General features: G+C 39.1%; 1 protein-coding gene across 14 annotated transcripts in view; it reads left to right on the forward strand.

The window, feature by feature from the left end:
- The window catches only part of CLASP2 (cytoplasmic linker associated protein 2), a 144966-nt gene that overhangs the window by 39910 nt on the left and 78070 nt on the right, over nt 1-26986 (forward strand). For 13 of the 14 annotated variants that reach the window (XM_080385871.1, XM_080385865.1, XM_080385876.1 and 10 more), the window contains one exon: nt 16018-16164. In XM_080385871.1, the coding sequence (XP_080241997.1) occupies nt 16018-16164 (147 nt within the window). Of the gene's footprint in view, nt 1-1798; nt 1952-16017; nt 16165-26986 lie in introns of those variants that run through there. The other variant, XM_080385870.1, reaches the window with a different exon arrangement.

The following is a 26986-nucleotide window of genomic DNA, read 5'->3' on the forward strand; positions in this document are numbered from 1 at the left end:
ATTTACAGGCTTAAATAATACCACGCTGCTAACTTGTCTCTCCATCTGGCCTTTGGTTTCTTTTTTTTTTTTTAAATTATTTTTCCCCCTTCCCCCATCTTCTGTTGCCTTCAGATGTGGATAGTAAAAACATACATCATGTCTTCAGTGTGAATTATGTGAATGAATTAGCTGCTATGAAAACCTTGGGTTTTTTTTACATTCATAATGATGTTGCTTATTAAGAGAATTGTATTGGGATGTTTGCCTGTTTAGCAAAATCTTGCACAGTTATTTTGTCCTTTCGCTTGACTAGAAATGTATGTGTTCCTGCAGACTGGAGAAGTCTCTTTAAAGCACCTCCCCATTTTTCAGCAAATGAATGTTCATTTCTATGGAAACAGAACTGGCAGCCAATCTCAAAGCTGCAAAGGCACTTGTTTCTGCTGCCTGAGGTTTGTAAATACTGTTTTCTCGTAAGAGAATTTAAACAGACTCCTGTATTGGGTAGTAGTGTAAATTTTGAGACAGGGAATTAAGAGAAAAGTAGGGAAAATAATAGTAATATTGAGCTCTCTACTTTGCCTCATTCAGCAGAGTGATTTGAGCCAAAGAGAAATCGCACATCTCTACCCAACCCATTTAATTTTCCCATTTTAATGGTATGCCTCATAGTGTTAGCTTTACAAACATAAATTGTGACAGGTCGGGTGCAGTGATGTTAGTATCAAGGTTGTGGGGGAGCTGTGTTACAGCTCAGCTCAACATTTAGTTACACATTGCTGTATAGGTTCTTAAAAAAAAAGGAGGCAGAGGGGGAATAAAAATCCATTGTACAAGTGTGTGTCTGTATTTCCACATCATGCACTTGTTTTTTATTTCTCTTTTGTTGTTTTCTTTTTGGAAAGATAGTCACTGTGGAGACAACGATGGCGTGCTCTGACAGAGCTCAGCAGTGTGGCACAGGGTGAATGAATGTATATAGTGTGGGAAAGACAGATACTGGTGGTAACAGCCATGACGACTATACAGGGGTTTGAGCTACATGTATTTCGTTTGCAGCTCCGTGCGAATGGTCAGGATGTAGCTCACGGCATTTAAAATTTCAGCCGTTGTTCTCACCGGTTTATAATTTTAAACAGAAAAATTCCCTGGCCAGTGGAGCACAGAGGTCGGTTTAAGCCCACTGGGAAAGCAGGTGATGCTTCTGCTGGTTTTAAGGAACTTGGCGTGGGTTTCTGAGTTACTACCAGGGGAGCCCTGTGCTGGCCTCCTGCAGGCAGCCTCTGTGCCCCTTGTCCTCCTAAACTTTTCCTTGGGCAAGACAAAGTAAATTGGAACTCCTTTTTTTAATTTTTTTTTCTTTTTTAACCGCTTTATTGGATTGCACTCTTCCTACCTTCAGTATGTCGCTTAGAGCGCTGGTTTGGGCAGGAGCTGTGACCAAAAGGGCCAGGTTTGGGTAGGTCTTTGCTCCAGTTCCCTGCCCTGCGATACCTGCACGCTGTAGGCGGCTGTTTCTCTGAAGAATTTTGGGGGTTTGCAGACGCGGTGGTCAGGGAGCGGGCCGGCCCCCGCTCCCCCCGGCTTTATTTCGTTTCCCGGCTGCCCGGGGTCGGCTTGTCTCCGGCGGCACGCCGGCCGCCATGCGGGCAGCAGCGAGGCTCTCGCACCGTGCTGCGCGGGGCACAGCTCCACCTGGCGGCCGGCGCGTCCCCTCACGGCCGGGCCGGGCCGTGCCGGGCGGCTCCGCGCTCCCCCGGGGCCGGGCCGGGCGGGGAGGGGGCCCCGCGGGCACGTGACGGCGGGGCGGAGCGCGGCGGGAGCGCCCGACGGGCCGGGGTCAGGCGCGGCGGCTGGGAGGCGCTTCCCGCGCGAGGCGGGACTGCTATTTTGAAGCGGGGCGGCGGCCGTGGCGGCAGGGAGCCGGTACCCGCCGCGCCCGCCCGCGGCATGATGGCTGTGGGGGACGGTGAGTGCGCGGCGCTGCCCCGGCTGGGGGACGTGGGGGTCTGTGTGTGTGTGTGTGTGTGTGTGTGTGTGTGTAGCCGTGTGGGGGCGCGGGGCTGCCCGGGGAGCGGTGCCGTATCGTGCGGGTCGGTGAGGGCGCTCGGTGGCCCCAGGGGCCCGCCGGGCCGGGGATGCCCGGCGATGAGGGGAAGGCGGGCTGCGCGTCCCTTGCTGCGCCTCCACGAGCGAGGTCTGACTGCATTACGCGCGCTGAGCCTCCTGTGTGGCGGTTGACATCTTACCCCGCTGCAGTTGGCTGCGGCCGGGGGCGGCCCTGGGCGGGCAGCAGCAGCTCCGGCCCCGCTTCACATCTTCAGGCGGGCGCGGATTTCTGCCGTGGGCCCTGACCTTCCTTATTTACAGGGCTGGCAGTTTCCGCTCTGCATTTTCATGTGAGCGTTCTGTGTACCCCCCTTGGCTCGGCGTTACTTGTGTTAGCCGGCTCGGTAAGATAAGACGGAATTTACTACACCGCTCTGTAAACAAGCGAGTATTCATCTGCGCCGTTCTGTGGAGAAATTCACAGTAATTCGGCGTAGCCGCAAAATAAGTGCCTCGTTTCCAGGGCTAGGAATATATATTTAATAAAGACACGGGATATTACCGCGTTTCCTCCTCTGCACAATGTATTGTTACACAAACCAGTGGAAAGTAGGTCAGTAAAGCAGCACCCACTATGTTGTGGTCTTTTGATTAAAAACCGGACATACGTTTTATTTTTATCACCTCTCTTGGTTTTGCATGACAGCCAGGTTCTTTGAACTTAATGACTTGGTGAGTTTCTATCTATGTGTTATTATTTTCAGAGAAACTTGAGAAGTGTTCGTTTGACTTGCAGCAAGTTTAGGAATATAGTAGGAGGGCCGTGCTTTTAGAAATGATTATATAGTTTTAAATAACATCAGGGAAGACGGTCTTAAAAAGATAATATACTTCAGATGAAGGTACATATTTTATCAGAATTTGCAAAAACGTCAGTAGTGAGAGTCCCGAGAGAAGTCCTTTCCATAAGGTGTCCTGAAATGTGTGTTTTTCCTTTAGTACTCTGATAGGTTAGGGACCGAAAAAGATGAGTGGTGTGACCAGAGCAGTGAAATTAAGGCTGGACTGTATAGTTTAAAAATATTAGAGCAGTTCTCTGATGTTTGTGTTTTTGTTTGTGCACTGCAAGATGCAAGGGAAGTCATGGTCTTTGTAGAGCTAAACATACAGTACTCTTTCTTGTAGAGTTTTGTGGGTTTTTTTTTGTTTGTGTTTTTTTTTTTTTTCCTAGGAATGTTTTTCTTTGCCTTTGTTTCCTTCCTATGAAGCAGCTCTGTTTTCCATGGTGTAAACATGGATTGTGGTACCTTGCAGATCAAGGATGCAAGCTGTAGCATGTTAAGAAATAACTGTATTCCCTAGGCAAAGCCATAGGATTTTTGTGGTTCTGTAATGGTCGAGGTTTATGAAGTGAGGGTGGCTGCAGAGCTCTCTTCTGTATAATTTAATTCGCCATTAACAAAGGCACTAAGAACAAAGTACTGTTCAGGCAGTCAGCTGACATTCTGTGTAGGAGCTTTGAGCAATAATGCCAGATACAATTAACAGTGTGTAGGATGATTATGTAGCTGTTGGTCTCTCTTAAAACTACTGCTTACCACATTTACAAGGAATTCAGTCTTCTGACGTGTTATGAAACTGCTAGGGAAAACAAAACCTTAGTTACTACTAAGAAAAGTTTTTGATCTTTCTTTTGAATTTAATGTAGTTTTGCCATGGTCTTTTGGTTTGCAAATATCCATGTGCCTCTTCCTAGTATATGCAGCCTCGAAGAAACAGTGTTTTAAGGTTAGTGATTCTGCAGCCTTTGAGAAATGTCATTGACAAAGTGTCACTTCGTTGTGGCCAGTATGTATGTTTATTATTTGTGAGACTGTGCTGATTTTCTGGAAGGTGTTGTGCAAATACCTCAGATAACAGATTTTTTTAGATTTTATGTTATTTGGTTTGCTCACTCAGTCAGCCTAGATATGTTACTAAATTGCAGAGTGTGTTTGGAAATGCTATATAGAGGTGGTAATTTCAACATCTTGAATGCAAGATGCTGGCTTATTGTAACCTTTTGGAATTTTCTTCCATTTCTTGAGCAGAAGCAGAAATGTAAATAAAATGTGCTGCTTAACAGTTGAATCTTAATCTGGTTTCCCAAGTAAAGATTAAAGGGAAAAGCCAGATTTTCTGCTTGCCCCCACATTAACTGTCTGAAGCTCTCCGATCTTGTGTTGGAAGAATGTCTGGGGCGGGGGGAGGGAATAGTACTGTGCTTGTGGACCAGCAAACAATTGGACTGTTACTTCTACTGTACTGAATGTGTGCCAGCGGGAAAGCATGCACCATCTCACTCGTAAAGGCATTTCACATACTTGTGTGAATGTAGGGTCTGTGTTTGACCCTGCAAGTTGTGTTCTGAGGCTGCTGAGGAAAACCAGTCAGGAACCGTTCCTGGCTCTGGATTTCTTGTTCCTTGGAGCGGATAATGCATTTCTGCCCTTATCCTTTGATAACCAGATTAGAGTGTTTAGGAGGTTGCAAACAGAGTTGCAGTGTGATGCATCATGTTGTGCATTCTGTTCAGGATTTGTAATTCAGTGGCTTCCATCAGTGGCTTGTTTGTTGGTCTGTGTCATCTTATTTCATAGGTAGGGGACTGTCTTGCTCCCAGTTGAACAAGGTAATTAGAATAAGGACAAAATTACCTGCCTAAAACTATGAGGGGCCATGAAGGGAAGATTAGATACAGGTTTTCTTAAGATGTACTACCCATATTGCAGTACAAGACATAAGGTATTTCGAGGGCTATCCAAAAGCATATAATCAGCTTTGTAAGAGGACATATTTGGTGCACACATTTGTTGCACTAGTATATGCTGAGTATGCTGTTTTGAATCACGCAATGAATTAGATAAATCTACTTCTTTATTTATTAGTGGATTTTTATTTAAATGGCATCCAATGTAAAGATGTTTCATGACTTTAAATACTTGTCACATTTCAGATGATAAAGCACATGTGACTGGTTTATGAATAGGAATTATCTTTCTGTCTCACTACATACACATAACAAATTACGGGTTTTGTCTTCTTTTGAAATACTTCATTAATGGATGCATGGTCCTAGAGCACAAGAACAATTATCTTCCATTCCCTGATGTTCTTCTGAGGGAAGGCTGTCTTCCTAAGTCTTTAATCTGATTAGTAGTTTCTGTATGGTGTGGGTGCTGTACAGCTCTAATACTTTACTTTTGACTGAAAAAAAAGATTGGGCATATTAAAGCTACAGCGGCTGTAGTGATGTTTGAGACATGAGCTTGATTTAAAATGTATATATAATTGTAGTGCATGTGCATTTCCAACGTGTGTTTCTTATCTTCCTTTCCTCTGGTAGGTTGGAGGAAGCTTTTTAAACCCGGAGTCCTGTGAATGATGGTAGTAAAACAATTACGACACTGGCCTAGAAATTGAGCAGGATATAACTGTGGTGCTTTGTACCATTCAGAGCTGTTTCCTGAGTGGAAAGAAAAAAAGATAGTAGCTGAAGTTTTTTCTGGGGAACAGAAATGCATCACTTGTTCCCTTTTCTGTTCTTCTTTGGGCCTGGTGTTTGGTTTTTTAACATGCTGACTGTGTCTGGACTGGCTCTTGTGCCTGTAATTGCTCCGCAACCTTCCTCTTCCGTTATTAAGCAGTTAGTGAGGCACATTGGCTTGGGAAATGGCTTTACTCACTTGTGCCTGAGAGAGGAAGGACAGATAGCATGAGTTGGAATTCGATTGCTGTTCAGAACCAAACCAGTGCAAAGCTTCTTTTCACAGTAAGGTCATATGCTACTGCCAGTGATTAACATAGATTCTGAGTAGTGTTTTGTCTATAAAGTGCACGTACCGTTGCTAATAGCAGTAAAAGAACAGAGGGACAGTGAAACAACCGAGTGGGTGAGGGAGGGAATGTGTAAAGAAGCCAAGGGCTATATGAAAACACACAGTTTCTACTCAGGGAGTGGATGAATAGAGCAAGGTTCAACACTGATGTGAATAAAAACAATTCAAGGAAGAAGTATGTGATTCGAGCATTTCTTAAAAACCAAAGCTGCAAATGTATGACAAATAGAGTTATTTTTCTCAAAGCCAACATAGATTCTAGAGTGATAACTGCGGTTTGATTTTTTCAATGTTCTAGAAAAATAACTACAAGTAAGTTTTGTTGTCTTGTTTCTAAATGACATTTTTGATTTGTCAATGAATTTTTGGTGTTCGGTTCTGAGAAACTTGTGTGCGGGGGTGGTGGTGGTGGCTGTTTTCATTAAACATGAAACACCAGTACATTAAAAGATTTCTAGATATGCTTAATCTGGCATTCAAAAGTGTTGGTTGCATTTGGAGTCTGTTTGTTTTCAAGAATAAGTTTACATTTAAAAAAACCAAAACAAAACACCTTTGGTGTTTCAGTTGATACCTGTGTTTATTTTGAAACATCTTTGATTATTCCAGACTATTGATAATATTAGGGGTTTTGGGGTTTTTTTGTTTGTCTTTTAAGAAGGTGTATTTAAAAACAAACATTAGAATTGCCAACAGCCCAAGGAGAAATTTAAGGTCTAGCAAGGATTTTATTTGACAGATGTTGCAAGGCTCTTTCATGTGACTAATTGGATACTTGCCTTGCAGGGTTAATTTTCATCTGTGTTATCTATTAAATAGGAGTAGACTTTCCTTACTGTTACATGTTATTGTTAACAAAGTCTTTCTGTAGTAAATCCTGATGAGCAAGTAAGCTATAATTTGATCATTTCAGGTGTCTGAAATGCCTTCAGAGGTGAAGATTATGCTTTAGTATTCATCTGAATCAGAAATTTGACTCTGTATATTGTACTTATAAAAGTGCCTTACTTTTAAAGAATTGTGTTTGGGTTTTGTACATTCTTTGTAACCAACTATGCCTGTAGATTCTTACAAGAAGTAACTAGTTTAAAACTCAAAGAAGCTTCACAGCTATATAGAGTATAGGGAACAAGATTTTCATGGTTAGTGGTTTAAAATTTTTCTGGTACAGCTTTGCATGTATTTAATTGATGTGAAAGTTCTTCCCTTCCACTGAGAAACTCTTAAAAGCCCCCAAAATAATGGATAGTTGCAACCTGAGAGAAGGTGAGGAGAAGCTCTGGGATGAAGAACAAAGCTCTTAACCTGCAGAATAAACTTACTCTTTTCAAATTAGGGGTTTTTTTTCATCAAATACCAAAGAGCTCCACGGCATTCCATGGTCACCTAAACAATTAACATAAGTAGATTTATATTTGTAAAAATAGTTTTATCACTGTGGATTGTTTTGTGTGTTGACATGATAAAAGTTCAATCAACTTACACAGTACAGCCATTGAACTTCAAGGTCAAAAACTTTTTGATGTAGATTATTTTTGTCTAGAACTGTGGTATTGAGCCGATTTTTGCAAACTCTTCAGAAACAGTTAGGGGAAGCAGCCAGTATGTATTATTCTGGGATTGCATGATGTTTTCACGAAAGAAGAGGAGATCTATATACCAAATACTTGAGAACTCCCAGATCTGGGAAGTCCTTCCTATAAGAAGTCCAGTTTGAGGAGACTCTGTTGTCTTAAAACCATAGGTTTTGTCACCTACAATGAATTTGCAGCATTGAAAATAAAGATAATTTGCTGTAATTTCTTAGCCTCCATTTCTGAATATGTGAGGTAGAGAACAGGTTGATCAGTGAGCTCAAAGACCATTAACAACCCTTTTTATTCTGTGCTGCGGCCTACACGTTTTCATGTTCAGAGATTAATATTATTTCTAATTCCTAAACTACAGGGATTTAAAGTAAATTTAGAAAACCAAATCTCTTCACATCTTACTGGCTGTGTGTTCGTATTATACCTTCTGCTTCTAGAACCTGTGTTTTATTTGTGAATTTGCCTTGCTATTTTACATCTTAAGTCTACAAATTGATTTTAACACACAGAAGTTGGCCACACTAAAAAGTAATGTGTTTGCTACTAGAATTATTTCTCTGATGATAGAAGTAAACTTGTCGCTGTCAGCCTCTGATAGTAAATCACGGTTTAAGCTCACTGTTTATAAACCTTCTTATTGATATTATATGATGTATATCACATGGCACTTTTCTGTGACATACACATGTTAAAGGTGAATGAGCATGGTCCTTAGCATCTGCTTCTCTTGCCTTTGTGTGATGCAATTGGTAATTTGAAAAATCAAATCATGAAATTCTTTAAGTGTTTCTGTGTGAATGAGTTAAGTATTGCAAATGCCACAAATGGTTTCTTCCTCAATGGGCATCAGTTGTTTGGCTTGGCTACGGACATTGATAATGCTAGTGATTTAACGTATAATGTGTTTAAATTGTCAGAAATGGCTATTCTTCAGTTTCTTCTGGAAAGTATGTCTGTGTCCTTTCCATGCTTCCTTCCTTCCCCCTGCCCAAAAGACACATTACTTGTTAACTTTTCAGTGCTGGCCATAGTGTGCGGTGTGGCCTAAAGCAGCAACACAGTACAATTGTTGAAGAAAAATACTTTTCAAAAAAGTTGCGATTTGATCTTGCATCCTATTTTAGCTATTGTTTTGTCATGAAATCTGGAGACCCTGGCTGTCTTCTCTTCCCCCTTTACTGATAAAATTGTGTTTTGGTTACTAATAGGTTATACGCTATTAGATGTTGATTCAGAAGGGTATTGAACATGCCTGAGGAGAGTTGTAAATAAAGTGAAATTGATGATTTCTAAAGTACAGTAATATTGACTGCACCACCAGTTTTCAGTAAGTTGCTCTAAGTAGCATTTGGGAAATGTATAATAAAGGGAAGTCAGATTGCAAGAATATAAAACTGATTAAAGGATTGATTGATTGATTTATTAAAAAACTTCACTGGACTGTGGAAATAATTTTACAGGTGCCAAAAAGGTAAAAAATATAGCAAGATTTGCAGAAACTGTCTTCAACGTTATAAAAAATGAGAAAATAACTTTGGTTCTGGAGCATCTCCTTTAACCTGAAATTGGGATAGAGCTTTGCTTGGGAGCAAAATTAGCTCAGTTTCCTGTCTTACTCTTCTTTATGGCAGCTTGCTTTGGAACCTGTATTTAAATTTTATCTTTCAGTCAGACAATAGTAAAATGAACTGTAAGAGTAGCTTTTCATTGGGATCAGGAAAATAATACTGGAGTATGTTATATTTTTTCTGAAATAAATCTTTTCAGAACATACTCTTTCATGAAACTATTGAGGGAAATGGATAAAATTATTAGTATCATTAGAATAGGCCTGTAAGAAATGTGGATAATTATTGTGGCAAGTACCATTGCCATCCCTAAATATTTCTTTTCTGAAAGTCTCTGTTGGGTCTAGTCTCTTCTTTCCAGTTTTCCCTTCTTCTCTTTTGCTCTATTCATTTAGATGCATGTTTAAAAAAAACACACCCAAAACACAAACCAGAACACACAAAAAAAGCACATCTTGTGTGAGCCTCTTTCACTGTGTTGTAGCTGATTGATGGAGTGTAGGAGAGCTGTACTCTGCTTTGCTTGTTGAAAAGTTAGGGGAGCTTCCTTGGAATTTGAGATGGGATCAACAGCATAAATTTAACTGATGAATATTTGCCTCATTCCTGGCAACTTATAGTGGCCACTGCTCACTATGCTTTCTGCCTTTTTTTAATTACCTGTAGTCCACTGGAACTGCCTGAAAAACTGTCGCGTGAAGGAACCCGTTTGGGTTCACAGTTGCCTTTAGTACATTGAGGTTTTTTTGAACTAAGTTGTGTTATGTTGTATATGGCCGCTTTTGTCATGGGTATTTTTTAAACACCCCCCGCCCCCCATGCGTGCCCCTTCCCCCTGGTTACAGTGGAAAAAGGCATCCCTTTTGGTAAAGAGTTTGAGATTTTGCTCATGAACATCAGAATATGTTGCAGAGAACAGGAGAACAGTTTGCCAGCACGGAATCGTAGGTACAGTTGCCTCTTTCAGGAGTGCAAAGAGAAACAGAAGTAAAGTTAAATCTGTCAGTTAAATCAGGCTTCTTGTTGACTTCTGTCACTACAGTCTGTTGTCTTCTGAAAAACCATGCTCCATCGTTGTGGGAAGCAGGTTTTTGTTTTTGAATAAGAATTTGTGTCCTAATGGTTCCAGATCCCTCTACTTGCTGTGGCACAGGGAGAATGCCCAGAAATTATGCCTTTACAATGGATGTAAGCATCCTAGGTGTGATTCCAATGCTCAGACATAGGCGTTTAGTGCCACTTGAGGTGCCCTTGCAGTATCCACACTAGCCACACGGAGCAAACAAGTGTGACATGAGACCTGCAAGAGATCAGTGCCCTTCTGGAATGTCAGCTGGCGGCCAGACAGGATACCCAGGACTGTCTAAACTGGTTTTAGATGACTGTGCTTAGGCAAATGAATCCTGTCCTTTTGTGTCAGGACAAACAGATTCGGGCTGTATGGAATGCCTGATGTGTAAGCGATAAAGTGCTCACTAAATGATGTGGAGCATTGGCTTGAAGTATGGATTAGGAGGATCAACTAACCTGATGCATCTGTAGTGCTTGCGGCTTCATTTTCATGCTCGACAGAAATTGTTGTAGGCTGTACCAATTCATCTGGAATTGAGCTAATGATCCTGTCCCAGATGTTCCAAGCAATTGATGCAGTCTGTGTTTGTAAATCACTGAAGGGAGACTGGCAGTCCGTGTCTTGGTAGGCGCAGGATGTGGCAATGACTTGGAAGAAGTAAGGAGTTCATCTGCTTGTCGTTGTTTTGCTTGGGTGCGATTTTGCAATCATGTTGTTACAAAGAGTTTGTGATGTGAAAGAGGAACTGTTAGCAGTAGTTCAAAACATTTAGTATCTCTTAGCAGTACTTGAAAGGAAAATGGATATAGGAAGGGCACATTTTTAACAAAAGTCCAAGTTTAGAAGTAGTTTTATTAAAGATACTATGTTCTCTGGTTTGACTATTGTCAATCTTATGTAAACTACTGCAAGTTGGTATTAACAGCCTTAGTAGATAATGTAAGATGTCGATGCTGATAGAGTATTGATATTTGCCTTTATGGCCGGCTTTAGTTCAGTGTTGCTGCAGGGGATTTGTTTTTTTCTCCCTCTGTGGTGCTACTTGGAGATCTGCTTTGAGATCAGTTAACTTCTCATGGGCTGTTTCTGAGTAGCACAAGTAGAATATAGAGCTATTTCTGCAGCTGTGTAGAGGATTGATTCTGTTACTGCCTGTGATTTCCAAGATGTTAGATATTAAATGTCACATGAATTCTATGAATCTTAAGACCAGTTAAGGTAAAGGCTTGAGTTGCAGTAACAATAAATATGTTTCAATTTAATTTTCTTGAAAAATAAAATATTATTCTCTCTAGATATGAAAAGTTTTAGATTCTCCTTTGTCTCTGGATACACCTGTAATCACCCTTACTGTTATATAGCAAAATCACAGTAAATAGGTTGTTTAGAAGTTTTTAGCATTGGGAATACCAGAATGTTCTTTGACTATCAAGTTTGATTGTAAATGCTTATCCTTTGATTTCTCTGAATAAGTTAAAAAACAGATACTACATATTTGTAATCTGGTCCTCAAGAGTAATGCTGCAAGGCACAAAGACAGCACATACAAGTTGCAGTTTGTTTCTTAAGAATTTTAGTATTTAAGCCTTTGCTATGGTTCAGAGTTTTGGTCTGTGTTTCTCATTGGTCAGGTTTGTCTGGATTTAATCTTAAAGACTAACTTTGGTAAACCCCAAGTTTTGAAAGTGTGTGTGGTGAACTCTAGGGTCTGATGTGTCATGCAGGTTAGTTTGGTGGGTTTTTACAAACATTCCTTTGACTACTGTGAAATGTTTTGTAGAAATGCACAGCAGTTCATTGATACCAATTCCCTTGCTACACAGTACCAGTAGAACACTCTTCTGGGGTACAGATCTCTTTCCTATATTTGAAGAGAAACCTTCTAGCGCTTGGAAGTTGAATCTTCTGTTTCTAGCTTTCTGAAGATAAGAAAAGCTATTTATTTTTATTCCCCTGCCCCCACTTCGAAGTTTTTCTCTTCCAGATGAACTTGTACCAGAATGAGAACACTTGCTTCATGTCAGGTTTCTTTGGGAACTTTTGGCAATACTAGATTTCCAAGCTCTTCTCTGTGGGGTGTGTTTACCTCCAAAACTCTTCTTACTCATTGTGATTTAAAATGAAAATACAGAGTACAAGAACAGTCTTGTGAGTTTTAACTGAGGTTGTGTTTTTCATTAATTATGTTTTTTCATTTAAGATGTTCTGTACATTGCTAGCGATTTATACAGCAATTTATTCCTGGGTTTAACAGCTTAGAGCTTTGTTGTAGAATGTTGTTTTGGATAGTGCTTTCTCAGCTCTCAAGTGTATTTACATATGTAAAATCTGATAGGCTGAAAGTGTTTGGCCTTTAAAATCACCTGGAATTAAAATTATCTAGCCATTCTAGGATGAAAAAGCATCTGCACCCTTCAGATTTGTTTTGAAATACCAATTATATTTAGGGTTGTGACTTCTATTGTAGAAATGAATTTTGTTTGCAGATGGGGTGAATCTAACATTACAGTCACAGTTTGATACTGACGGTACAGCCATCAGCAGCACCCTCTGCGTTTTTACTGTTGGATGTTCCAACCTGGTCCATTGGCTAACCAAAGGCACGTAGTAAACAAGTTTGGCTCAGCTGGCTTGAGCAGAACTGCACCTTGATTATACCCTGCGGAGTAACTGTTACACCTTGAGCTGGGGTTCTGTATGTGGAAGTACATGGAAATGCTTTTATGGGAGCTACAAACAAGTGTACCATTGCACATGAATGAGGGCACATGAAAAGCGTGTCATACTGGAAGCAAATGCAATGCTTTTGTTTCATTAACTGCTATAAACACAGACTTCAGGTTTCAGATCTTCACAAATACGATTAAGCATCTTTCTGAGAATGGAGTGTCCCTGGAGATCACTTGGGGTTATGTTGTTGTTAAAGCCTAGGGAAATAAAAGTGTAAAGGCCCAAAAGGGTAAGGGAAACCCCTGGTGTTTTTGTAAAAGACAGTACAAAATTTTCCTCTTGAGTTTTATTTAAAACCAGATAAACCTAAAACTGAAGAAACTCAGCTGCATTATCATTTTAGCCTTAGTAGAATTAAAACAGATCCTTTTCACCCATTAGTTTTATATATTTATGGTACTGTGCTACAATTTTGGAACACTTTTAGTGACTATAATTTTTAATTTATTGTAACATAAATAATGAGAAGTCCAGTTAAGAACATCCATGTATCAGTGGTTGAGTTCTGTGTCTCTCAAAAACACAATGCATTTTAAATTGTTTGGGGTTTTTTTTAAAGCTTGTTTTTATGTGGACTAAGAAACTGTACGAAACTATTTTGTAGCGTAGATTTTTAATCCAGTATTAACAATATTTTAAATGTATGGAAAAAATTCTTTTAAGTAGGCAAAGTAATTTGACAGTATTAACAAGGCCATTGTTTAATATATTGTCCTGTAATTTGCACAGCATGTCAGTAGCTGGGAATGTTTGCATTTGCATTTTTTCTGAAATTCTGTTTTTGCATTTTGCGGTTATGCAGCAGCTTCTGCAATTCTCCATCTTCAGTACTTCTGCATAACAAATAACTTGGTAAAAATAAAATTAATTTATGTGAACCTTTGGTTTCCCAAGTATGCTGTTTGGGGTTGTTCAGGTTTTCCTTGATTAGGAGGTTTTACATAAATGAGCAAATGCTCACTTACTATTTTTAAAATTGTACTGCAAGTAACTTTTTTTTCCAAAGGCTTCTTGTGTAATATTTGCATATCAATGGTGCATTGTAGTGCTGTTGGATAGTAACATGAAAGTCTAGCCTATTTTGTTAATCAAATCTAAAAATGCATCAACAAAACTGTTTTTATTTGCAAAGCATATTTTCACTCTTGATCAGTTTTTATGGTAGCATATTCATAGGTTAGTGTTGATCTGTTAATGCTATTAAAAAAATCTACAAGATACTTCTTCATGCTATTTTAAAATTATCTGTAAAGTTGCAGGTATCCTAGGTATTCAGTATTACTATTTACACTTCTATTGTAGTCTTTGGTTCATTACACTTAATCTGGCATTTGGATTAGTGTTTTTTCCCCGTTGAAAAACCTTAATGTCTGGTTCTATTTAAGATACTAAAGAGTGAAAGCATCAGGAATCAAAATGTATTCTGCCTCAGCCAGTGTGCTGAGCGGGTGTGCTGTTTCCATGGCAACGCACAGGCTTGGGGGGGGGAGCTGATGCCTACCCCCCCATTCTGAGAGTTTACATATCCAGACATGATTATTCTTAGCAAGATTCTCTTAAAAATCAGTTTTTGTAGGAGAGAAGGAAATGATGTTAGTGAAAATAGTCAGTATACATCCAAATGTTTCTTGTGCTGGTTTGCTGCATCTTAAATCACGAAGATTTGTTAGTGCAATGCACAGCTTTTAGCAAATGCTGGAAAAATTTGCTAACTATAGCAACAGTGATCTCGGACATGTCAGGTGCGGGGTGTTCTCTAATATTTGATAGTGCTGCAAATGCTGTTGGACAAAACCTTGCTTTATCCTTTTAGTGAAAGGTGCCTTCCTTTGGGAGGCTGTATTACTAAATATAGTTGACATTTCATGGGAGCAAGTTCTGAATAAGCAAAAGGTAAATAGCTACCATTACAGAGATGATAAAGCTTTGCAATTCATTTTTTTTAGAAATGGCAGGTTTTAGAGCAGATAATATACTAAATTGGTCTTTCATTACTGTTGTGCAGCTGTGTCTCAGCCTCGCCCATTTTATTTATTACAGGAACCACAGGGTGACATGTTTTCCATGCTCAAGCTTATAGATAAATCTGTTTTCCATGAGTGGGTTGAGAAACTTATGTTGTACTGTTGGACTTTGTTGGGTTGGTGGTTTTTTTGGAAGGCTAAATATTTTGTATTGAGACTGTTTTATTCAGTCGCTAGGGATGAATTCCTTTCCAGATTAAAAATACACAAACCTGAAATGACAGGAAAGGGGAATACAAACCCCAGACTATTGTCTGCCCGTCTAATTTTTTTAATGAAGGATTGAAATAGTGGCAAATGCTCTGTGTGGGAATGAATTTATTTGCATGGAGAATTTTCACCTTTTCCTCTGGCGGTGGCTCCCAGAAGATGATGTCACCTTGCAGCTCATTGGTTGTGCGGCACCTAGTGCGGGGAAGGCAGAGAAAGATGCCGGCACAAATCTCAGTGGTGGATCTAGGGTGTTTGCGAGCAGTTTTTGATAGAATCTTTGATTAGTATTGAGAATTTACTGCCTGTGGCCATGTGAGGTGCTGGGTCCGTCCTAGGGTGAGGGGATTGAAGAGCTATCAGAGGAATGAGGCGGCTGATCTGCAAGAGGATCTGTGATTGTAAGTTGAAAAATCTGGGTGGAAGGAAAGAGATAGGGAGTGCTGGTTAGACACATTGTGGGAGGATGTGTAGCAGAAAATGCATGCATGAGTAAAAGAAGAAAAGGGAGAAGCATTTGCCTTTGGTAGACTGGAATGATAAAACATTATATTGAGCATTTCCCTTTTTCCTTTAGGGAAAATATTCAGAAATCAGCAAAAATAATCAGTCTGTGCACAGATATTTTCCTTTTGTGGGAATGAATGTATAGGATTCATTTTTATGCCGGGTTTTATAGTGGTTAATTATGAAAGCAAAATAATACTTTATAGGAACATAAGATGTAGAAAATGCTGTTTATTTGTCATTGTCATTTTATTCCTAGGTCAGAGACAGAGGACAAAGTGATAAATATTTGTTTTTATTTATGCATTTTGTGTATTTCTGTGACATGTGAAGAAAAACAGTTGATTAGGAAATAAATATACATCCATTTTAATAGTTGTACTTTTTATTTAATGTTTCATTTTCTAGACAAAAGCTTTGATGATGAAGAGTCAGTGGATGGAAATAGGCCATCATCAGCTGCTTCAGCCTTCAAGGTTCCGGCACCTAAAAAGCCAGGAAATCCTTCAAACAGTGCAAGAAAGCCAGGATCAGCTGGTGGGCCTAAGGTTGGAGGTAATGTAAAGCTATTAAGATTCTTATCGGTTTTCCCAGAAACCTTGCCAGAGCAGGCACAAAACAGGGAACTTTGGAAGGTGATGTTTAATTCATGACTGCAGTATTTTTGCAGAGCTGAGAACAGTAAGGGACCCCGTTTTACATAATTATTCACATGTAAAGGTGTATGCACATGTCTGGTTTTGTGAATGTACATTTAGCTTGTAAGGGCCTCTCATAAATAAAATTAACATTTGGAGATAGCGGTTGTGGTGGTGAAATGAATATATGGGTGTCTGTGATACAGAGTCCACACCTCACTGCATATGTAAGTACAGTGTGAGCTTCTGTAGTAGGTCTGTGTGGATGAAATTTTTACTGTAGGTCTGCACTGGCTAGAAAGGACTACCCATTAACCATACATCTCAACAGAAGTGTATATTATCATTTCTTAAACTGCCAGAGTATTGTGAAATTGGTTGTGAAAGATAAAAATGGAGGGCCAAAACCCTTGCCAGGGTTTTTTTGCTTGGTAGGCTTCACAGCAGTATAATGATGATGCTTACTAATTCTAGTCTTCAAACATGGAAGTACGCATATTTTATTTTTTTTTTAGGGCGGGGGTAATTAACAAAAGCAAGTGTTTACTGCTAAAGAAGTGACAGCTTTTTTGAGGGTTCATGTATGCATTCAAAAAAATAAGTGGAAATACATCATGTTTCGGGTATGGCTTTTTTATGAATAAGTGATTCTTTCAGTAAGGAATTTTTGTAGGAGTAATTTCTTCATGTTCCTATTGATGTAACATTGCCTTATGCAAACTGCAAAGCAAGGATAAAATTTGGAAATGCAAAAAAAAAATGCACATGCAAAACAAGCTGCCTCAAGTATTTTTGTGTTATAATGATATAGCCAATGTTTTGACAGTTTATTGTTTTTCTAATGTGATCTTCACAATTCCTAATAAATTGAAAGATTTGCATAGGGTGGGATCAACACTGCCGTAGTATAAATCAAAATAGATAGCATACCATCTAAAAGACTTCCTAAAGGAAGTTATCTCTTGAAATTGACTCTTAGTATTTATTATGATTATTATTACACAAATAGGTAATAATAATATTATCTCCCTTAATCTGAAGCATGTCGTTCTTTGCATGCAAGACTAAGATACATAGTACCAGAACTGAATGCTCAGGATTCCAGTTTCTTTCAGTATGTGCTTATTTTAATAATATTTTATTAAAATTATATTTTTAAAATGTAAAATTGTTATTACATGTAGACTTTCACTTTACATGCTCTGCAGTAAAAACATGGAGATGGGAGAGCAGGGGAAGGGAAATAAGAACAGAATAACCACTCAGCTGATTTTTCAGTTTGTCTAAAAATTCAGTAGTGAAGGAAATTAAAAAATCCCAAAATTACTACATTAGTTTTCCTTCTTCTATATTGACAAACTTCAAAAACTTTAAAGGAAAAAATACATGAAATAAGGACAAAACTGAAGCATGCCAAAATCGGAGCACTTCTGTCATTCCTTGTTTTATAGTGTCTCCTTTCAACTCTGGAAAATACTGTTTGTTCGCACGCGCATGTTTCCCCTCCTTTTTTTATTGTAAGAATTTTGAAAATTTAGCATTAAATGTTTGGCTGGGCTTTATAATGTTGATTAAATTGGTCTTTTAATGCTTGTCTATATGTGCATCTGTGGTGTGGTTGTGCAGTCTGATCAGGTGCTTGACCATGGAGAATTTTTGCCTTAATATTTTTTAGGAGAGATGTTATGCCTTGTATTCTTCACCGCATGGATAGAAGGTGGAAATTTGTCTTCCAGTCTTCGATTGTTCTCAGCGACCTCTACTTTTTTCTCTTGCTGTCTTCCAGGGAGAAACTTTCACCTGTCTGTTAATCCCCTTGTGCACAGAATTCTTTCATTACATACAATGATATGCTTTCTAGTTAAATTTTGGTGTGTTTTTCCCTTCAAGTTTTCCTTGAGTTGGACCTTGATCTTTTCTTTTTAGCATTTTCAGTATGTCATCATTGATCAGCAAGGCTATTATTGCTGTTTGCGTTTAGGGGCTAGTATTTGTCTTCATTTTACTCCTGCTGCTCATTATTTGTATCTTTCAATGTTTTTTTCCATCTCCATACTTTTTTTTAAGGTTACCGGTGTTTAAACTAGTTCTGTCTAGTAACAAGCCTCCTAGCAGATAAAAATATTAAATATCTACACTGAGAGCCTTACCCTTCTGTGTAGTATTTACAAATCCTGCATTTCCTAGCCTAATAAAGAACATCAGTGTAGATGCCAAAAGTGTTTCTTAAACAAGTCAGTTAAGTCATGGTCTCTTCCAGAAGTGAGGAGTTTCCCCTGACATTATTCATATGAACAATACTAGGTTTGACAAGAGGTCTGTGTAGTCCACTATCCCATGTGACAGTAGTCAGAAATGGCTGCTAGAGAAGTGTACGTGAACAGGGCAAGTGTCTAGAAGCACACCCATTACAGGACAAAATGCTGTTTTTAGAGAGCTTTGTTCCACAGAGAATCATGGTCTGTGAAGACTCCAGTTAGGCCATCCTGTTACACTTACCTTGAGACTCGTGGGTGTTAATGGCTGCAAAGAAACTTTGGTGCTCTTTCGCATTCATTTTCTGTAGGGTCTCCATTGCAGGTGCCCTGCCTAAAGGACACCTGAGATTTTTCTCCAGCCTGAAAATTGACATCTTTATGGAGCAAAGCTGTGGTTCTGGAAGTTGTCTGCTCTTGCTGAATTATTAAGGCTCTGCCATATTCTGCAGTCCCAAATCCTTCTGCTTGCCAGTGCATTCCAAGCCCATAATCAGTGGGCATGTAATTTCTCACCCTTCCCTCAATAAGCACTGGCTACAGGTATTTCAGGCTCACAACTGCTTACCTTGTGGTTCTGCCATCTGTTGATTCCGCCATCTGTTGGTCCTGCTTGCCTAAGTTTTCTGATACTTTCATACCTTGGAGGAGAAAGTAGCAGCAGCTCCATTAACTGTGTGGCTTTTTCTTTCCTTTTCACAAAAATTTCCAAAGTCATTGTCGGTGACCTGCAGCTGAAGCAGTCCTTTGCTGCAGTTTCTTCCCTTCAGGCTTCTGTGACCAGGCAGAATTGCTAGTGCAGGTAGAAATTGTTGAGCGTAGGCTGAGATTACTGCAAGTTCTGTTCATTTAAGCTGCCTTTTATATTCTAGAGATCCTTTTCCTAGGATATTGCTTTAGAAAGACGTCTTTTCCTGTCAGTTGCAGATGACAATAAAATACATAGAAATTTTTCCTGGTTCTAAAAGAGAGTGGATGCTCTCCTGTCTTGAGGCTAAGAAAAATTAAACATCTTAGCCATGCTGCTTGCTTTCTTTCATGCTGTTATTTGCTGAATTATACCTCTGATGCATGTGTGCTTGGCTTTTCGTTATATACTCCATGGGGATGTTTCTTATTGAAGAAATGGATAATTTCACCACTGACCAGATGCTCTGTTCAAGTGAAAGCACCCACCTATCTAATGCAAAAAGATATTTTTTCACTGCTACACACTTTCCATTTAGTGTAGGAAATGCGCTTCCATGGCACTGGAAATGCAAAGTCATTGTCCAGGAAGGCAGGTGAAACAGGTGTGTACATTAGCAATGGCAACGGCCTACTTAGGCTGGAATTCTCTCTCCTGTGCCGTGAGTGACTGTGCAAGATCTTTTCTTTTCCTGTTGGGAATAGGGATGGAAGAGCTTGTAGAACTTACGCATTTGTGGACAGGTGTGATTAACCCTGTAGAAGATAGCTTGCCAGAAAAGTACCAGAGCAGGCAGCCTCAGTGGTGTACTGCCCTGAGTAAGAAATCCAGCAGGCTGTTTCTCATCTGACATTACAGCTTGGAGGTGTTTCAGACACTGACCTTCTTGCTTTTGATGAATGGGAAGTGATAGGTCTTCAGCTTAATGGAACAGTGCTTTGTTTGGCATATTTTTTATTCCATGGTCAATGCGTTTCCCTGAGTTAGTCTTTTGCCAGGAAATACGTAGCTGATCAGCTTGCTTCTGACAGACTTGCTTTCAGGTCTTCATTTAAGTGGCAGAGCCTCTGGAAATAGCCCTTGGCTCCATGGCCTTCTCACTTGAGAGTGTGTTATGCTCTTCCAGAAATGGATATTTGTGGGCTTCTCCTTGGCAGTATGGCAAGCAGCTTTTTGATTGTAAGAGACCCCATAATTTACTGTAGAAAAAGACTTAAGTTGAGTATGTGAGCCAAACAAGCTGTATCCTTGTCCCTGTGCTGTTCAACATCTCTTCTAGGTCTTTGGCAGGTTCTCTTGCAAATGTGAGATCCCTGTTCCAAGTCTTCTAGGGGATTACTCACTTGTATATTATTCAGAAGCTTTATGTAATCTAGATGTTAATAGGAAGCCTCACTTTACCTCATCAAGACTAGCCTCCTTTCTTTTCCCAAAATGTCAATTTAAGTCACTGTTCCTTAACATGGATTAAATGTAGGAATGGTCGTATTTTGGTAGAACCATGTGACATTTGAAAAAGCTTGTTGATGAAACCCAGTTATGATGAATGTGTATATTAACTTGCTGTAGGTCTGGAACGTTAATTTGTAGTGTTTTATATTGAAATAAGGCAGACTTTCTACTTCGTGCAGTTTGATTTGTATTTTTACATCCGGTTCATTAGCTTTTTAAATCTATAGTGTATGAGCCTATTAGCCTTACTATACATTGCTTAGTGTTTAACACTAATAACATTGTTACACTTTTTGAGACAACGTATGTTGCTTTAGGATGAGTCATCCATTAACAAACTACCACCAAAGTGGATATTATTCATTTAAATGTCAGAATTATTGTAACTGCTGTTTAAAAAGATATTTTGGAGTAAGAATGTTGTTGATGCCAGGTATGAAAAATATGAAATGGATCTCCAAGGACAGCGTTCGTTGATTTTTTTCCTATTAAAAAAAGCATGCATGCAAAAAGCTTCCCCCCATCCAACATAAAAATGGTGATGTTGCCTTCTTTCCTTAAACTGTCCAAAGGATCTGGTCCTCTGTGAAGACTGCAACTGTGCCAAATTGAGGTTTGATGCTGGCATTATTTGAAATAACCCTCAGTTTTAGAATGGTCTTAATTATTAAAGTTAAAAAAAAGCCCCCTAAAGTTTGATGATTGCTGAAAAGACATTAAAAATACCTCCTTTTATTTAGAAATCAAGTAACTGGAAAAACTTGGGTGAACCAGCTGAACACTTTCAGCAAAAGAAGGCTGTCAGAACTATAACACCACCACAAGTTTTTTTTAACTACAGGAACGTATTCTTAACTGTAGGAAGCTATTCTCAACATTAGGCAATTTAAGTTTAGTTTGTGTATCAGTCTACAGTGTGTTCTATCAATATCATAATTCTTTTTTTTTTTTTCTTCTCAATAATAGCAGTACAGCTCCTTAAGAAGTATTAAAATGGTACTGATTTTCTTTTTTTGGCTCTATTACCAGGTGGAAGACATTTTGAAGTGTTTAGAGGCTTTAGTAGGAAACAGTTTAAATGGAAAGTTCTGCATAAAACAGATGTACTGAAAAATAGATACTGCCTTCTGAAATCTTAGCCACGTGGAGTTAACCTCATTGAAACTACATACTGGAATTAAGAAACATTTTTGTTAAGAGGGCTTCAATAAATGTGGGACTGTGAATACAACCTGTTACTCAATGGACTTGGAACAGCGTAAGCTCATGCTTGCTGTATTGATTATCTTCAGACTCTTGAAGACAGTTCTGTGTTTACTTGCACACACACAGAAAGGCTTCATAGTAATCAATGCCTAGGTGTGGTGTTTTAAGTTCTGAGTTCTGCAGAAAGGAAGTACAGGAGTCTTTCTTCTATTATGTGTGTATCGCTCAGCAGGTGATTTCCAAAGTGCTGTATTAGCCATATTTGTCAAATGAGGATTCCCCCCACCCCCCCCCTTCTTGTTCTGTATTAGCCCTTTGTAGGACATAAAACTGCTCTGAGATAATCTTGGTCAGCAAAGTATCCCTTGCGTTCTGTGCTACTTGCTTACCTTTTTGGGTTCGGGGTTGCTGTGAAATTAAAGGATTTTTCTGCAAGATGCCAGCTGAATTTTAGCCTTTTTATCTTTCTGATCAGCCTTGGATATCACTCTGAATGAGAGGATTTGTTATAGAATGCCTGTTTGCTTCCTTGCCCCCACAGTGAATGTCAGTTCACTTCCATCCTGAGAGATCCTTGCCCATGGAATTGCTGGGTTGCAATCCTGCAGTCATGAACAGCTGCTATTTTAACCTAACCCAAAATTCAGGGAAGTAGGGGGACTTCCAACTTTCCAGGTTATCTGAGAGTTGTTGGTTGGTGTTACTTACTGCCTGAATGGCACTTCAGGAGAGGGTTTCCTTGCACATGATCAGTGGTCTGTTCTCCTTGGCCACTATAAATGATTGTCCAATCACTGGTGTTTCCATTCCTCTGAGAGATGCTTTTCTTTTCAGCTAGCCTCAGCAGGTGGGCTGTTAATGAGGAATCTGAATGAAAATAAACATACATAATAAATAATAAATATGTATCTCTACACACACCTATACATACACCTTCAGGGAACATATGTATGATCCATAATTACTGTTCATTAGTCTCCGTTTTCTGTGAGTCACCCAAGGACAGTTGTCAGATAGTTCATACTACTTTAGCTTATTTTGCACTAATTTCTAGAAGCTTCATTTAGATTGTAGGATTTATTATGTTGGCTTAAGCATGGTACGGTATCTGGTGGTTTTGCTCAAAGGGCTTATACTCCAGAAGTCAGCTTAGAAATGGATAAAATAGGAAGAGAGTAACAGTGGAGCAGAAATTGAGGTCTGGAGATAAGAACTTACCACACTGTGTGATCTTTTAACATATCCATCCTGTATTCTAGTCCCAAACGTACTTGCAGTCGTGGTAGTACCAGGCAGTGATGAGAATAAGAAAGACAACTCACCCCATGTTTAGTTTGCTAACCCTGATTCTTTTTGAGCATTAAGAAGGGGAATCAATGTTTATACTTTCATATGGGTTAATCCAGAAGGAAAAGGAGGGAGAAGGGTGGAGAAAGCTGGGCTGAAATCAGCTGACCTTGCCACTTTGAGCCCTTGTGGACTGTGGCTGTGTTACAGACAAATCAAAGACAATCAATGCAAAATATGCATGCACTGCTGCTTTGCAATGTAGCGGGCGTGCTCCCTCTTGATAGGGGGAGAAGTGTCTTAAACCTGTTTCATTTTGTTGGACAATTGCATATACTCTCAAATAAAGAAGCAGAAAACGCAGAAGCATAAGATGCAAATTATTTTTATAATTTGAGTAGAGAATTTTCACCAAAGGTGCAAATATTACTTGAAACATGTCTTTAAAAGTACAAGATAAAAACAGTACAGTAACATCAAATCACTTTCGCTTTGTTTTACACTTTTGAATTTAGGATTAAGAGATAAGAAATGTGTGGACTAAAACATGAAACTGTCATTGCAAACTACACAATTATAGGCAACATTAGTTCTTAGCGTTCTTAATAAAGTCTTGGTTTAAATGGTTTCAGAAAAGAATGCACAGTTGAACAGAAGTGACAACAGTAATGAAAACACAATTTTTCTGAAACTATTACACTACAACTCCAAAAAATTACAGCATCCCAAACCGGTCTTGTTTTGTGACACAAATTATGTATGATACACATGAACTGTTTGTGTTCTGGGATGTTCTCAGTAATTTGCGTCATATAAAATAATTAGTGCAATTTTCCCTATTTAGGTGTAAAACCAGGAACAAATTAAAGTACAATGTAAATATTGGTTGATAGAAACCTATATTAAAAACTGAAAATAAGATTAATGTCGTCATGCTCATAATAGCGTAACTTTAAAACTCACTGTGGTAGTGCATCACTCGCCAGTTGAAACCGGATGAGCCAGGGTCTCACATGTATGTTCTTTTAAGTATTTGTGAAAAATGAGTGCCAGCAGAGGAAAGAAATACATGAGTGCTTTGAAAGATTACTGTGTGAGCATGAATGTGGTACACGAGTCAAATATATGAACTACCAGGTGAATAGAAACCAACATTAATCAGTGGTGAGATACAGACATCCAAATTCTTTTAAGCGTATTCTTGCCACTCATGGAACTGCTTGTTTTTCTCCACACCCAGGGTTTGGTCTTACCTAATATAAGCTATCCAAACCTTGTATTAAGTAAAACACTTAATTTCTTTATTGTATAGTTGTCATATTTTCTGCGTTCTTCACAAATAAGTGTGAATTGAATTGATCTCCGTAGCATGCCTGTGAAAATAAGTCGTAGAATTATTAATCTTTTATACCCCTGAAACTGTGGTGTATAGGAATTGAGGCTAGAGTTGTTGGAAGTGTATATTTGGTATTAGGAATCAGCTTCAAATACTACTGACTAAATTTCTGGGTGAATGTAATGTTCAATATACGATTCCGAAGGAATTCTCATGCTCAAGAGCATCTCCAGATTTTAAAGTATGCGTGCTGGTGCAGTGATCTTCATTCTCTTCAGTCCATGTAAGAATTACAGCGTGCTTCCTCTTTGCGTGAGTCCTGTATTTGCTCCTGACTGATGTGTCACACCTCAGGGACTGAGATGTGCTATCCTAATAGTTGAACACCTTGCACCAGCTTCTTCCTTGTAAGCATAGTTCACTCCTGATTTTTTTTTTTCCTTGTCCCTCCTAATCTTGTTCTTTCCTGGCATGAGTATTGGTATGGAGAGGTCTGCTTAGCATCTCAGTCCGCAGAGACAGCACACTCACTTTCCTGGGTAGAAAGTTCTGTCCATGTGCAACGTCTCTGGCATGTAGGAGGAATGTTTTAATGAAGCAGGCGTGATACAGGTGAGATTTCTGGGGAAGTTTCTCTAACCATATCCACCAAGTTTCTGATGTAGGCATGTAAAGTAAGGAAAAGAAGGTATTATGAAGGCATTTTGCTATTTTGTTCAGTTTGTGCAGCAGTTTCAGATTGAAAGACTTTCTGGGTGCCTCAGGGGCAGTGATTTTTGGTGTTGGAGGAACTGAGGTGGACCGATCAGTTCAGAATGAATGTCAGTCACCAGGGCTGAACATGGCAGAATTCATCTGTCAGTTTCCTTTAAAGTGGGCTTTCTAGCAAAGGCTTTTCTGCTCTGTTAAGTCACTTATAACTTGAATTGTTTTCTAAGCTGGTTTAAAACAACTTGAAAACTTTGTCCATTCAGGTTCTGCCATAAAAAAAAAAAAAAATAAAAGAAGAAACAAGGCTTATTTGGGTTTAGTGTTGTATTTGATAGTAAAATATATTTTATTTCTGAAACTTTATTTCAAAAAACTTCATTGAATTGTGTTGGAATAACTGAATGTGTTTACTGGTACTAAGTGTCTGCCCAGTGTTTTTGTCAAAGGCAGTTCACTTTAAGTCAAAGGCATTTTAGTTTAAGTTAATAAATCATGAACTGCAGTGGTTTAAGAGACTGGTATGTGTTTCTTCTGCTGTTCCTCTCCCCCCTCCTCTCTCTCCTGCATGCAGGTAATTACCATCAGACAGATGTGTTGAGCAACACAAGAAGGTAATCTCCCAGTGCTTTCCTGAGTTTTATTTGTGAGGTTTCTCTGGCAGGCAAGGTGTGCTTGCAGAAGCACTAGGAATATAGACAAGCTTGTAATAACAGAGAGTTTTTTTTAGAATGGGGCATTACTTGTTTTCAGATACAATTGGGTTTTTTCTCGGAAAATGGACACAAGGCGGCTGGAATTGTTGGTGAATGTTTTTGTCTAAACTAAGATCCCTACAGCTTTTCATAGTTTGGTCTTGTAAAGTTTTTTTGGCAGAGCTGTGGCAAATAGCGGTGTGATCAGTTTCTTAACTTGTGTAGCAAAGCTGGTAAGTGATGCTAACAGTTAAACCAAAACAACTAGGCATTAGCTGGCACAATTTATGCAATGAGCAGAACTTGATACAAGTTATTACACTAACATAATTTTATTTAGTCTGGTTACATCCATCCTAGAGGATTTACTGGTGTAACTATGTAAAAATAAGGCAGACTTACATACAAAGAGGCACCTTGTCTGAAGCAGTTTTCACTGGAGCAGGTGCTGCTACTTTGTTGCTCCCAAATGTTTTTCCAACTCAAGCAGGCAACCTGAAGGCTTCTCTACTAAGTGACTATTAGTCACCTGATGAAAAAACACCTTTGTGCTTTATCCAGATACTTGAGTCTGAAGAACAGTTCTTTGCTTGTCTTACAGGAGGTTTTTGTTCAGTTTTTTCAATTAAAATCCAAAGAGCAGTTTTTCAAACATGGAAGTAAGAACGTTTAGAACATTGATAGAATTAAGGTAACACCACCAATGTTTCCTGTATTCTGTTATTATGTCAAGGTGTGTGTATACCATATATCAAATTGCTTTAGATGACCTAGGGATTTAACATGTAAAGGGAATTTTCAGAGATTCTCAAACTTCAACTACTTTTCCGAACATTTGGTTCATATTTTACAGAAGCAGAGTGGTGAAAAGTGCATATGAAAAGATGTTATTCTGGACTGTTTGTTAGCTGTAGCAGTAATCTCATGATAGCTGGAAAGATGATGAGATTCCTTACTGAGCTACTGAGATTCAGTCTATACAGAGGACTTTATCGGAATCATTGTCTTAAAATTCACCTTTGTCATCTCAGAGGTGCTAATTCAGATTGTGAAGCACTGGTAACTTCCTCTCCTGCCCCCCAACAGGTACCATTTTAAAAGTAAGCTGTCAG

This window comes from Falco punctatus, assembly GCF_963210335.1.
Source record: "Falco punctatus genome assembly, chromosome: 4".
Lineage (NCBI taxonomy): Eukaryota > Metazoa > Chordata > Aves > Falconiformes > Falconidae > Falco > Falco punctatus.